Source organism: Nelusetta ayraudi, unplaced genomic scaffold (assembly GCF_046127955.1).
Source record: "Nelusetta ayraudi isolate G7.1 ecotype Tasmania unplaced genomic scaffold, CSIRO-AGI_Nayr_v1 ptg000019l, whole genome shotgun sequence".
Lineage (NCBI taxonomy): Eukaryota > Metazoa > Chordata > Actinopteri > Tetraodontiformes > Monacanthidae > Nelusetta > Nelusetta ayraudi.
This window is the reverse complement of record NW_027466069.1, coordinates 9979023-9993347: the sequence shown is the minus strand read 5'-3', so window position 1 is coordinate 9993347 and position 14325 is coordinate 9979023. Positions and strand designations below refer to the sequence as shown.

At 40.8% G+C, this 14325-nt stretch overlaps 2 protein-coding genes across 3 annotated transcripts in view; one reads left to right on the top strand and one right to left on the bottom strand.

Annotated features, from left to right (window-relative positions):
* Window positions 1-32: 32 nt before the first annotated feature.
* dnah12 (dynein, axonemal, heavy chain 12) overlaps window positions 33-14325 on the top strand; it is a 28872-nt gene continuing 14579 nt past the window's right edge. Inside the window, exons 1-26 of one of the 2 annotated variants that reach the window (XM_076027122.1) lie at window positions 33-222; window positions 6565-6792; window positions 6925-7012; window positions 7103-7129; window positions 7223-7412; window positions 7501-7576; window positions 7769-7927; window positions 8061-8256; window positions 8522-8710; window positions 8811-8964; window positions 9057-9148; window positions 9254-9432; window positions 9525-9660; window positions 9750-9875; window positions 9963-10097; window positions 10615-10808; window positions 10893-11130; window positions 11225-11410; window positions 11738-11938; window positions 12040-12234; window positions 12412-12533; window positions 12635-12770; window positions 12986-13132; window positions 13519-13638; window positions 13850-14006; window positions 14094-14266. In XM_076027122.1, the coding sequence (XP_075883237.1) occupies window positions 185-222; window positions 6565-6792; window positions 6925-7012; window positions 7103-7129; window positions 7223-7412; window positions 7501-7576; window positions 7769-7927; window positions 8061-8256; window positions 8522-8710; window positions 8811-8964; window positions 9057-9148; window positions 9254-9432; window positions 9525-9660; window positions 9750-9875; window positions 9963-10097; window positions 10615-10808; window positions 10893-11130; window positions 11225-11410; window positions 11738-11938; window positions 12040-12234; window positions 12412-12533; window positions 12635-12770; window positions 12986-13132; window positions 13519-13638; window positions 13850-14006; window positions 14094-14266 (3882 nt within the window). In that variant the 5' untranslated portion in view covers window positions 33-184. Of the gene's footprint in view, window positions 223-5390; window positions 5726-6564; window positions 6793-6924; window positions 7013-7102; window positions 7130-7222; window positions 7413-7500; window positions 7577-7768; window positions 7928-8060; window positions 8257-8521; window positions 8711-8810; window positions 8965-9056; window positions 9149-9253; window positions 9433-9524; window positions 9661-9749; window positions 9876-9962; window positions 10098-10614; window positions 10809-10892; window positions 11131-11224; window positions 11411-11737; window positions 11939-12039; window positions 12235-12411; window positions 12534-12634; window positions 12771-12985; window positions 13133-13518; window positions 13639-13849; window positions 14007-14093; window positions 14267-14325 lie in introns of those variants that run through there. The other variant, XM_076027123.1, reaches the window with a different exon arrangement.
* Window positions 2612-5308, bottom strand: LOC142888633 (glucose-induced degradation protein 8-A homolog). Its single transcript, XM_076027121.1, has 5 exons — window positions 5168-5308; window positions 4713-4839; window positions 4418-4614; window positions 4142-4339; window positions 2612-3612 (listed from the first exon to the last, which is right to left on the bottom strand). Exons 2-5 carry the CDS (start codon window positions 4828-4830, stop codon window positions 3439-3441), a joined length of 687 nt encoding a protein of 228 aa, XP_075883236.1. The 5' UTR covers window positions 4831-4839; window positions 5168-5308; the 3' UTR covers window positions 2612-3438.

The following is a 14325-nucleotide window of genomic DNA, read 5'->3' as shown; positions in this document are numbered from 1 at the left end:
CCGTCGTGCTCCCCTTCAGGTCTCTGTGACTTGGCAGCCAATCGTTATATAATATTCTGCATTCAGCAAAAACTTTGAGCAGCCCTCTCACGCTGTGGAGGTATAGAGGCATTTCATTGGCCCGCTGCAGCCCTAAAAGAGCATCACAAGGTAGCCCCCGAACGTCCCATAGGTCTCTAAGAATATGACCGAGCTGCCACCACGTGAACTATTCGATGAAGAGTAAGTATGAAATGTCAAATTATTAGTATTTAAAAACACATCCTACAAATATGCATGGAATCGAAACAAGTATGAGCACAGTGTTTACATTGTATCTACTTAGTTGAAACAACAGTGGACTGTCCTGAAGTGGGAATATAGGGTCATAGGAACTCTTTTTTTTTTTTTTTTTTTTTTTTTTTTCAAAGCTATTCAAAGAGGTATGCAATTGCCATTTCTAAAATATAAATTAAACAAGTGAATAAAATTCAAACACAGATCGAAATTCTAATTGTATATTGATACATTTGGACAAACTCGCATGAGCATAAATGAGCATATTGAAGTCAAAATCTCATAGTGGTTGACTGAGGCATGGTATATTACTTTTATGATCAATGTTTTGAAGGAAGCCGGTTACTTTATGTGTCACTCAGTCATTTCGGGGAAACACTGCACTTCCCCATTGATATTGTTAATGATTAAATCACTTCATTTTGTTTTACTTGTTGGTCTGTGACATTGTGAACACCAAGCAGAGTGTAGAACAAACACCAATGCAATCTTTCTGAGCATATATATATTTTTGGAATAAACCTTTTCATGATAACCAAGTTCTTATGTGTTTAAGGGATCATTTACAAGTATTTCTCAAGGCAGCCTTTAACAGCTTTTCCTCAGTTTTTTCACAAAGCCTAAACTTCCTGAATGTGTTGTGTGCTGGAAGCCTTTCAACATGATCAACCTGAAGTTCTACATTTTCTCCATAGTTGGAAATTTAAACTTTAACTTTACTGTCAGTTTAGTAGTCCAAATAAATTGCTGGCTGGTGTGAAACATGGCTGTTATTTAATTACCTCAAATTTAGCATATTACTTCCATTATAGCAACTGATTTTATATATACAATTCTTTTGAACCTTAGTTATAAGTAAATGAAGATTTGATTTCACACTCACCTGTTTGAATATCACAAGCACACTGACAGTCACGAGACAGCACTTCAAATTGAGCTTAAAAAAAAACATGTTTCCTGTCTCTGTCAAACAACAAGAGTTTGCAGAAGATTAAACAGTCCAAATAATTAGAACAAACACAAACATTGGACATTCCCCCCTGGAGCACAAATGGTGTCACAAGTTTTGAGTTATAGTGTGAAGCAAATCATCACAAACACTGCATACAATTGAGAATGCTATTTATTTAAATTTAATAAACTAATCAACAATGCATTTCCTTGAAGAGAAGTCATGTACTGTAAGAACAATACAGTACAGAATTCCTACTATTAAAAAAAAAATCTGGGAACTTATTATTGCTGTGCAAAATGTGCATGATTTCTTGGCATGAACTTAATATTCTACACATATTTGTGCTAGTGTAAAATATCTGAACAGTTTCTGTAACACATATGGCAAGGGTCTTACACCACTATGTCCACAGCATGTTAAGAATAAATGTCATTCACTGAAATACAGTGAAACCTTTTATGCACGTAGGCATACAAACTGGAATTGATTGAAATCTATAACTTACATTTCCAATTCACCTTTCAATAAGTCCCGCCCCCCACGTTCCTGTTGTCATACCAAGCACGCTTTCACTTTCATTTCATTCAAACCGGAACGTCAACCTGGATTGTTCCATGTGTTTACATGTCGAGAACAATATTCCTTTCCTGGGCTAATGGGTTATACTATTTTTAGAGAGAACTAGACATAACTGCAACATGCAGTCAAACTGCGAGGGGAGTAATTGAGCACGACTGCAAAGTGGCATTCGAAATGAACTGTACAATTGTATTTTGTAGCTTTACGCATGCGCCGCCCGCAGGGTTAACTTATTTGTCAAAATGCCTTATTGGCTTGTGTGACGATGACCTAAAGTTTTACCAACCAGGCAAACAATGGGTTGAATGAGGTGAACTAATCGAGCCCACGTTTTCCATAAATTAGTCTCCGTGTTTGTCGCTGACATAAATTTAGGCATGCGAAGGCCACCGTAGTTTACCGCTGAGCTTGGGTGAGTGAGGAGGGTGAATGTTGCAATTGCAAAGTCTGACCACAATATGTCACAATTTTACTCACCGCTCCAGACTGGAAGAATTTAGTCATTTCCCGTCACTGAATATGTAATTACTGTCACAGACATATTTACAAGTGAACAGCATGGGACTCAACTCGAGCTGCAAGGATGCGCCACATTCAGTAGTGCCGATTATGAATCTTTGTTCTGAAATGCTAAGTATTCAGTATGGTACTATGCATTAAGTAATAATGCATAACAGTATGCATTATTAAATGTACTTTAAATTAGAGCGCCTTAACTCTATTTTAAATTCGAATTCAGTGGATTTTTATAATCATGTCTCATGTCTAATATGTATTTTAAAAAGACTTCTTTACAATATGCACAGTTTAAAAATTCACTTTAATTGCAAATTAACATCCCAGCAAACAAATAACACAACAAATTTTGCAAAAAAAGAACTACTTGTTTGATAAATGTTAATAGTCCATTTGTAAAAGCTCCTCCATATTTGAATATTCATATCTTTCCATATAACTGTCATCTTAAAAATAATAAAAATAACCTTTGACCCATCTTTAAACCTGAACATCTACTGCTTGTTACTTGATACAATGATTTATAGATTAATTTATGTAGATACCGCCTATATCAACTTTTGTGTTATCTCAAGCAATAATGGAACATGAGTTGAAGATGACTGACTTTAAGTCACAGTATTCTGAATGTCAAAGCCTTCAGCTTTAGCAGTTGTTATCACAGGGTGCCATGAGCATGAGTAGTTACAAAAAAAAAAAAAAAAAAAATGAGAAAAGTGTTTGAGACAGTGCATACACACTAATTACCCTTAACATCAAATCCAGCCCCTCCTAATTGGTCTCACACAGGAAGTGAAAGCCTAATTTAGGCTTTATTCACACCCTCTAACTCCAACAACTTTCCCTGCCTGCAGACAGAAAAAAAAACTAGCATAACAATCTTACATAATCCATATGCAAACAATACCAAGTTTGGTATTGGTTTATGTGTATCTATAGTGAGAGGATTATTTTACGTCATCAAGCATGTTTACCTGTTCTAAGTTATCAAAGTATCAAAACCAACCTTTACAAAAAGAAAATGTACTCTATGAGTCCATTCTGGGGGGTATAAATAGATAAAGGAAATGTGTCCATTTTGTAATGCTGTGGTATATTTTGAATCTGGGTCCTCATTTTGGTTCTTCAATGGTTCCCTTGCTGAGGTCTGTCATCTTGGGATACTTGACTTTCTTTTGATCAAGTTCATTTTGGACCCAAAGCAGTAGCTTGAGGAGCTTGGCCAGCTTAGGCATGGACTCTCTGTTTTCATAGTCAAGCACACACTGGTTCACTTCACTCCAAACCTGAAAGACGAAATACATAAACTTGATTAAAGTCCCAACTGTTTTCATTTGGTACCAGACAGTGAAAAAAGACAAATAACAGTTTCACTATTGTACTTGTCAAACAGAAGAAACAAACAGAAACATTCCATGACAGGATGAGTGCATGGACCAGGCATGGGCAAACTATGGCCCGAGGACCATTTGCGACCCGTCAAGCTTTTAACTCTGGCCTGCAGAACTTGAGGAAATTATATTAATAATCAACGAATAATAAAATAGCTGTACTTCATAAATTTTTCAGTGTTTTAAGTAATTTCAAGAAAGAGGTAAATAAAGTGAGGCTTCAAAGACTTATTTTGTTGTAATGCTTTTGTTCATTTTCAATTGACATTAAAGCACATGTTTTCTACATATCCCATTCCCATAATAATTTTTTTTTTTCACCAAAACACTCCATCTGCTCCTGGTCCTGCCCCTCTGTCACATTTTAGAAGCCATCGTGGCCCCACCAGTCAAAATGTTTGCCCACCCCTGGTATAGACCATACCTTTTGCCTCTGCATCATGTTGAGCAGATCTCCAAAGGGGGACTCCTCAGGGTTATCGAATGCCAGCAGGGCCAGCGTCCTTTCCATTTCAGTCAGACATTCTCGACTCTCTTCCCCCTGCTCTGCGAGCTGGGACTGGGCAAATTCAAGGGCAGCTTCCGTCTCCCTCAACCGAATTAGCTCGATCAGATGCTGCTGCTGCAAAACGACACACATTGGGTAAGTAGGGGGCAATCCGGCAGCAAAACTTCACTGTTGCAAAAGACCCAGAGGTACCTGTAAGTGGAAGTAGAGGTACCGGTTGGTATCCAGTAATTCTGGGTGCAGACCATTAATCAGTGCAATAGCCTCCTGGATCTGCCCCTTCAAGATCATCTCCCGGATTTTAATTCTTTCATCTAGGGAGTCCAAGTCGACGCTGGGTTCAATTCCAGACTCCATCCTGAATTTCTCTGCTGCCTCCTTGAAGCCCTCTGTCAAGCAGAGCATATTTTGTTAATGCTTTTGATTTTAAGAACTTTTTTTTTAAAGAAATATAAACTTGAGATGTAAAAATAAATGGTAACAGTACCTGTGACCAGGTAATTCATAATGAGCCGGTTCATGTCAGCTCGTTGAATGTGAACATTGTTGAGTTTATCCATCCATTCCTCCCGCGTTATGTCATCCGGCTTCTCTGAATAACTCATTATGATATCCTTAAAAAAAAAAAAAAAAAAAAACAACCAAAGGATTATTTTGTTAAAGGACAAATTACATAAATGCACAAAAAATTATATGACAGGTTATAAAGATTCTCATAATCATCCGACGGACTGCGAGATAGCAGTACATCACAACAGCCTGGGCCTTCCGTAAACACACAACACTGAAGCCTGCTTTCTCGCAACCGAAACCAAAACAAAGACAACTACCAGTGTTTAGAGCTTTTAAATAGACGCACACGAACGATACAAAACTCTATAGCTTATTGCGACAAGTGTTCAAACGCCATTTTAGATATAATGTCAGTTTAAATCAGAATACCTGGGAAATTGTGTCGGTACGATCAGCATTTGCAAGCTAGCGAGCGGAGACTTCTTCTCCTGTTTTGCTTTCGGACGCCTGTTTCCGGTAACGCATGGTGCACAATATGTAATGCTGCCCTCTACAGTACATAGGAAGCATAGCAGAGACCTAGTGTCACGTTTGACTCTCCTTGCCGTGAGGTGACAAGCATGACATATTTAATGAGCTGGCACACCTCACTGAAAATACGATAATTTGTTTGGTCAGCGTTATGCAGTCCTTTCGATTGTTTTAGCCGTGGCTTCGCTCTCCTTCCGGGAAAAAACACCCGGCCTTCCTGCTCGCTTACCATGTTTACGGTTTCCTAGGTAGCGAATGCGGTGGATCGCTGAAACATGCGACATCGCTGGTACCGCACTGGAGAAATTACTACTCAAAAACTAGTTCAAATGTGAATGCTTGGGTGCTTTGGATTATCTGAGGGATCTCTGAAGACCCCCATTAACCAGCTACCTTGAGACGGACGACTGAAAGTCTGCGCGGGAGCTGCTTGGAGAGTTTTGACATGGAGCGCAGGTTAAACACGAAACTCATTCAGTAGCCGGTGTCATGTGAATAGGGGAAGAAAAACAGTATCACTAGGGCGTGAGTTTGATGTCGTTGTGTGTCATGGCATGTGTGTGCTAAATTAGTTATGTAATTATATGGGATGTTATATTTGGGACCTTCATAAACCAGCAGTCTTAAACAAAAAGTGTATAAAAGGTGTACAGAATACAAGAACTAAAAAAAAAAAAAAAAAAAAAAATACCACTAAAATACATTCAATATATAAAGCAAAACAGCATTTTGTCAGATAATCTCATTCTATTAAAAAGAAAATAGGCCCATTTAACAACCTTTTAATAAAGGGAATTTATTTTTTCCCCTTGAGTTAAAAATAACCACAACCAATAGTTTTCTTTCTTTTTTTTCTTTTTTTTTTATCAGACAATGTGGTTTTAAAAGAAGGATTATATTTCACATAATGGTTTAGGCAGGTAGTCTGGGGGTTAAATGATTATTATTATTATTATTATTATTATTATTATTATTATTATTATTATTATTATTATTTTTAAAAAGTATGTTTCTTACATGAAATCATACAAACCTGACTGATGGCATGAGATGTCAGAGAGGAACATCAAAGTCTGTACAAAGTTTGATGTCTCGGCAATCAGATCAAAGTTGGGCAATTTCAAAGCCAGAAGATAAGGGGGAAAAAGTCTGAATTCTGTGATTTCAGAATCACAGAATTCTGTTGGGTCTGATTCTGAGGGGAGAAATGGGCTCTCAAAACTACTCTTTTTGCCCTTTTCTGTAAATAACAAAGTTTATCTTCAGTCCATCTCTTCTCCCGTATGTCTTTTTAGTTGCACGTTACCTGTGCTGGCTGCTTCACCTGCACTTTTCAACGCCATGGAGCCAGGAACGTCTGCGTTTCCGCCCCTGCCTCCAATAGACCTCATGTTGGGAAGATCGACTGAGGACGCGCAGATCGCTGCAGCTAATGTGGAGGTGGCAAGGCTGACAAAGATCCAGAAGAAACTGATGAAGCTTAAGCGGAGTAAAGTGCAACAACAGCAACTCCAGTCCCTGCTGTACGTCTTCAGCACTGGCCTTCCTGTCTGGTTCTTTATGATGACCCCACTGACTATAGGTCCAGAATGCCAATAAATGATTACGCAGGCAACTGAGTTTTCTGATACGTGATCCTTTGTGATTTATTACAGGCAGACCCAAGCAATGGATTGCTTTGAGAGCAACAAAGCAGAGAGCATAAAATTCAACATGCCGCCAGAGCCGCAGTTCCCAGCTTCTGTATAGAATTTATTTACTTATGGAAAATGTAATCAAATTTCACAATTACAACTTCACGGCATGAGATAATACTGTCCCCTTGCTTTGCAGATGCTTAGTAATAAGCGGAAAAGCAAGGTGGGTTTTTCCGACTATTGTATTAAGTGTGGCACGCGTGTAGACAAAGGGGTGAACTCGTACTGACGTTTTGAAAAACTGCTTCAATTCTAGATGAACTACGTGTTCCTGAGGGAGCGTGTAGAAAACAGTCCATTCACGCCAATTCAACAAAAATGTTTGGACTCCATTGGTTCTCGAGTCCCGTCAAAACTGAAGGAAAGCCCAGAGACACAGGAAATGCTGGAGGAGCTGAACAAGGAAATCAGCGACAACTTCCGCGAAGTGATAATTAAGCACACAGGTAAGGTCTTTTGTGAGCGTGTGTGTACGTGTAAGTGTCAGTGCCCTCACAGATTTGTGTTAACCTTGCATCACTACATCCAATGCAGTGGAAACAATATTAAAGAGTCCAGAAGAAGAAGAAGCGGAAGATTTTGCTGAAAAACTTGCTGCTGCTCAGCCAAAGTGAGTGCAAACTGACATGTTTTCAGGACCCCTACTACTAATAATCACCAAAAGGAACAACAACAAAAAAAACATTCATTATATTGAATGTCAAGTTCCAGTATTTTGTAAAATTAACACTCACAGTGTCCCCTATCAATGGTGTTTCTCCCTAACATGTCAATGATAACACATATTTTGTTTCTTTTATAGGTATTTAGATTTCTCCAAAACTCTGCATGATAACTTTAAGAAAAACAGCAAGGTTATACAAAAAAATTTGCATATTCTCCATCCAGTCATGCAAACAGTGGCGGATATTGGCTATGTGACGTTTTCTCCACTGGTCCTGGCTGATTTGTCAGAGTGCAGGTAAAACAAGAAATAAAGAGCATAAACCTAACACGGCACTGCTCCTATGAATTGGTAACATTATTTCATATCAAGAATTCCTCCTGTTTCCTTTCTTGTATATAATTTTTAATCTTTTCTTTTTGGTTTTAAGGGCTTTAGGGCCAGTGGACTGTAAGAATTTACGGAACAAAATGACCATGGAGTGTATAAAGATGGAAGACAGCATCATGAACACCTGGTTTCCCAAAGTCATTAACTTACTGACCAGTAAAGAGACACTGAGCAACATTAAAGAGGAGAAAATGGAGTCTTTTTTCAACTGTGCATCCACCCTCATGTCTAATCAGGTGGGACAACAAGGTCTTTGTCAGTGTGATCGGACATTTGACTTGACTAGGACTGAAATGAGTGTTTAATGATCATTTTACTTTAAGTCAAAAGTGGTGGTTTTGCTGGTTTCATTTCATTTTTGTCAGCTTGATTAGCGCATGCATTCAAACTCAGCAACAAACTCAAAAGTCGCAAACTACATCCTGACGCATATTTTACATTTTCCCCATGCGTATTTTTCTAAAACGGCAGCCGTTTCCTCCTCACTTCTTTCTTCCCCAGTTGAAATCCCTGCTGCAGTCAAGTGTCGAGGAGTTTGTCAGTATATTTGATCCGGTCGAATACCACCGCGTGCCCCTTTTCCAAATGGCTTTGACGTTTGATGATGAAAAGATCGAAATTTACCCAACTCTGCAAGATCTGGAAGCAGCCGTTTTAGAGATTCTCATCACCATCACTAGCACATTGCAGGTGAGGTCACGCTTGCCCAGTGATTCACTACCTTTAATAAACTTTGTGACTGGGCATTATATTCTGAGCTTGTCTTGAAGGCTGTGATGTTAAACCACAGAAAGTGCAGACCATCCAGTGTTGGCTGGGCCAAGGCAGGACCTCGTATGTGGACGCAAAGGTGACGGATGACCTGCGTGTCTGGGCCACTTCCAGCGTGAAGGCCACGCTGCGCAAGAACCTTGAGGGACCTGAACAGCACTTTCAGCACCACAGTAAGTTTCCGCAGTGGCGTGAGAGGACTGTATCTTCCTGTTTCAATACTTTCCCAGTCGTCTTTAGCCAACTTCCATTCCTTATCGTGCAGTCACCAACTATAACTGGCTGGTGAACGGGACAGCGAAGGCCCAGCTGAAACAGTTTATGGAAGAGGGCCGTTCGTTTGACGAGTACATCAAGGTGACGCACGGCTGTTCGCTGTGTTCCACACGCTACACGCATACGTTTCCGTCTCGTTTTCCGAAAACTGTCTGTCAAACGCGTGTCCTTCGCTGTGTCATGCAGCGTGCCGAGGAGTTCAAGGCTGTGTCAAAAGAGATTGTCAGCCTCCCGTCGAAAGCCTTCTTCCAAATGGTCCATCTGGACTGCGAAGAGCTGAAACGGGGACTGGTCCGCAAAGCCAAGAGCTACGCCGAGATGCTCCTGGAGAAGATGATCACGAGCCTCAGAGAGGACAATAAGCAGTCAGTCACTTCGATTGTCGTTCTCCTACCAGATCTGCCTCCTTGTGTTTAAGATCTCCTCACTTACTGAACTGTTGATCGCCCCTTTCAAGGATCTGCTCTGAATTTGAAAGCATCAGAGAAACGGCGCTGCGGGTGCCCGAGAACACGGATGAAATCAAGCAAACCATGAGTTTCCTCGAACAAGCGAGGACCAAGGGCATCGAAGAGCTTAATGGGAAAATAAAAGTGAGACAGATGACCGATTTTGACGGTTCTACTTGATTCTACCGCAGAGCGGAACAAATGATCTTAACCTATGCGCTTTCCTCTGACAGGACACCTACTCCCGACTGAGCAACCTGCTGGATGTCCACAGTATCGACAAGCGGGACCTGGAGCTCAACTTGACAGTTTTCCTTTGGCCGCAGAAGATCGTTGACATCTTCGACCTCAGTGATGAGGTAAGGCTCCCGGCGCTTTGCGAAGTACTTTTTAATCCTAAAAGCAGAGCTGCAGACCTGTTCACCAAATGGTGCGTCATTCTGCAGATACTGGTGGGTGCCAAGAGGAGAGGGGAGCAGGAGCTGCTGGCTAAGAGAGAAAGACTGAAGCTGGAGTTGGAGAAGTTGCGGCGCAGGACAGATGAGTTCCCACATTACTCTGAGCTGGACATGATACAGCAGGTACAGTATTAGCAAAGTTTAGATGAGAACATATAATGTATAGTAAAATATTTGAGTGCCAACACTGTGTCTGTCACTCAGTCAAAAATGCATTTGACAAGAAAAATGTGAAGTTACTTTTTAAAGTTCTGTATATATTGTACTCCTATTGCATTGGAGGGGATAATACTACATTTGGACAGGGTCTGGCTAACCGAGTAAACTCGCTCAGCCTTGTATTCAATGATTGCCACAACTTTTTCCTTGAATCTCTGGAAAATGTAATGTTACTTATGGCCTTTTTTTTTTTTTAGAAAGCTTAAGTATTTAAACAAGTATGTTTTTGTGTTCTTAATAATTAGAACCGTGATTTGTATGATGTGAAAATGGATAATATTCAATTTTGATTATGTTTTAAGCAGGCCTTTAAACTGTGTGTTTGTCCAAAATAGCTGATAACTGTTACCTCAGCCCTCTTTTTCTTAACAGACTTTGTATTATTATTTTTTTAATTGTTGTGTCACCATCTTCTGAACAGTATGTAGCAGACATCCGAACAGTTCAGAAGCTTCTCCAGGAGACTGAGCAGACAATCGACATCATCAACCAAGAAGAAGACTTTTACAATATGGAAAACACAAGTTACCCAGAAATTGATGAGCTCAGGGAGATAATTGAGCCCTACCAGAAGCTGTTTAACCTTGTGCTGAACTGGCGGCGCACGGAGAGCAGGTCTGATTTCACTTTGACGTGTGCCCTGTTTCAGACAGCCAGTTTTCTTACTCACCACGACTACTTTGACTTCCCTGTGACCAGGTGGATGGACGGCTGCTTCCAGACGCTGGACGGCGAGAGCATGGAGGTCAAAGTTGATGAATTTTTCAGGGAGATCTTCAAGATGCTCAAGTACTTCCAGCAGAAGCAGATTAAGGCTGAGCAAGAGAAGGAGAAGGCTGCAGGCCGAAGTGAGACCAAGGATGAGGCGCCGAAGAAGCAGGACAGCCCAACAACACAGTTGTGTAATATTGTTATGGAGCAGGTCAAAGACTTCAAGGTACAGGACACGGCTTTCAATTCAAACTCGTCCAGACCTGTTTTATTACAGTGTCGAGTTTAAAAACCATCTCAAATGTTTTTCGTTTCCACAGGAGCACATCCCTGTCGTCACCATCTTATGCAACCCAGGCATCAGCACCCGTCACTGGGGGCAGATGTCTGACATAGTTGGATACGACCTCACTCCTGACTCTGGCACGACCCTACGCAAAGTTCTAAAGCAGAATTTGACTTCTTACTTGGACCAGTTTGAGTCCATCAGTGTTGCTGCTAGTAAAGTAAGAACCCCTGTCGTTTTTTCTTTTAAATCCTCACATTTTACAAATTTCATGTATTTACATTATCATGGACTGCAGTGGAGCAGCTTTGCGGGATTCATTAAATTCATAAAAGTAAATATCCTCTGATGACATGATATTTTGCCCTTTGTTTTCAATAATGCTAAGTTTTAGCTTGCTACTAACATCGTTTTTAAAATGGACAAAAATGTCTTAAAATACTATTGTAAGAAAGAATTTCTAAAGGGGAAAAGTTGTTTTTGGAGTTCAGAAAACGTAACTCGTATTGCTGCTGTTTTTTTAAGCATACGCTGTCTGTGTCTGCAGGAGTTTTCCTTGGAGAAGGCGATGCGGACTATGTTCGAGTCTTGGGATGACATTACATTCCATCACCAGAGCTACAGGGAAAGCGATGTTTCCATCCTCACCACCTTGGATGAAATTCAGACGCTGCTTGATGACCAGATTGTCAAGACTCAGACCATGAGGGGCTCGCCGTTCATCAAACCCCTTGAAAATGAGATCAAGGTTTGCGCCAAGTTCTTTGAGTTCACTTGGCGATGATCAGCGTCAGTCTTGTCAACATCTGTAGTCCGGCAGAGACTTCATTGCCTGTTATGTGGCTTTAGGAATGGGAAGAGCGTCTGCTTCGCATCCAGGAGACCATCGATGAATGGCTGAAGGTGCAGGCCCAGTGGCTGTACCTTGAACCCATCTTCTCCTCAGAGGACATCATGAAGCAGATCCCCGAAGAAGGGCGACTCTTTAAAACTGTTGACAAACACTGGAAAGAGATCATGAGACACTGCGTTAAGGACCCGAGGGTAAATAATATGTATATATATAAATGTATATACATATATATATATATATACATGTATGTATATATATATACATATATATACATATATGTATATATATACATTATTATGATACAATGACAATAATGAAAAAAAAATGAAGGATGAAAGTTATTGGTAACTGATGATCTGAATTTGTAGGTTCTGCCTGCTACCTCTCTGCCCGGTCTGCTGGAGAAACTGCAGGATTCTAATAACCTCCTGGACACCATCATGAAAGGACTGAACGCATATTTGGAGAAGAAGCGTCTGTTTTTCCCACGGTAACCGGAAACTCTTCTAAAACATTGCTTTTTATTTAAAATCTTTTATTTTTTTATTTTTTTTGACATGCCAGATTAATGGCTCAAATTCTGCCTGCCAGGTTCTTCTTCTTGTCCAACGATGAAATGCTGGAGATTCTGTCAGAGACCAAAGACCCGCTGCGAGTTCAGCCCCATCTTAAAAAGTGTTTTGAGGGTATCTCCAAGCTGGACTTTCTGGCCAATATGGATATCCAGGTAAGTTAGTCACACTTCTCTGAGCTCGCATTTCGGAGATTTGCCAAGTAGGACCTTTAATTGACCCACAGACACCCTCAGACATGCTTGGAAAAACACTGTTTCAAGGTGGCAAGTACAGCAGCTGCATCTTAACGTGACTCAAAAATGCAATGGAGCTGGCTGGCCATCGTCGTCGGTGAACTTTAACTTGGTTGCACTCTGTCCTTGAACAGGCCATGTACAGCAGTGAGGGGGAACGTGTCCAGCTCATCCAGAACATCTCCACCGCTGAAGCCAAGGGGGCTGTGGAGAAGTGGCTGGTGCAGGTGGAGGACGTGATGCTCCGTAGTGTCAGAGATGTGGTTGCTCGTTCCAGGCTGGTGAGATCACATTTCTTGTCTGCTATTAAGTAGAGCCAGTGCCTTACTCAACATTTAGAGTGGACACTAACATTAGAGGTGAAAGAATCTAATGTCAATATCTTCTGCCAACATCTTTGGTACGTTTAGCTGTACATTATAAAGTCCAGCCCTGCATGATGGAAGATGCAGAGGAAATGATCCATGTCAATTTATACCGTTGTTAACATTTTATTGTTCACTTATAAATGTAACTGGGAAAGTAAATGATGTTGCATTGATTTGACTTGAGTTGTGGTTGCATTAGTGCACATCTGTTTTGTATTTTTCACCTTCACCTGCTGGATCACAATTCTGGAAGTGTGTGCCCTGCCTTAGACTCTCTGACAAACATATTGTGCTGACAGGCCTACGCTGAGACGTCACGGAGGCAGTGGGTGAAGGAATGGCCTGGCCAGGTGGTGCTCTGCACCTCTCAGATATACTGGACCTTGGAGGTTCATGAAGCCATCCAGGCAGGGCCAAATGTAGGTCTTTTCATCATTACTTTGTTTTTCGTTTTATAATATATTATACAATGCAATGCAGTCGAGTATAATATAATATTTAAAACAAAATCCCAACTTAGTCTATCAGTAAAAACTAAATACTCAACTAATATTAGTCTTACTTCTGCTCAGTTTCTAACAACAGTTTAAAAAAACAAACTTGAACTTGATCTGACTTTGTTTTCCGCAGGGTCTGACCAACTACTACGACCAACTCCAGTGTCAGCTGAATGACATTGTGGAGATGGTGAGAGGAAAATTACCCAAGCAAACGCGAATAACTCTGGGAGCACTGGTCACAATTGACGTCCATGCCAGGGACGTGGTCATGGATCTTATAGAAAAGGGTACACGGTGTTGATTGTGAATGTCTCGCCGTCATTTAAAATGGAACCACGACCATATACGTATTTAATAGGATGTCACATGTCCAGGTGTGTCAAAGGAAACGGACTTCCAGTGGCTGGCGCAGCTTCGTTACTACTGGGCCAATGACAATGTCCGCGTGCGCATCATCAACTGCGACGTGAAATACGCCTATGAGTACCTAGGGAACTCGCCGCGCCTGGTCATCACGCCACTGACCGACAGATGCTACAGAACCCTGGTGAAACGAGCAGACTGCCTTAACTTTGTTACTTGTTCATATGATCAGAAAGGCAGATT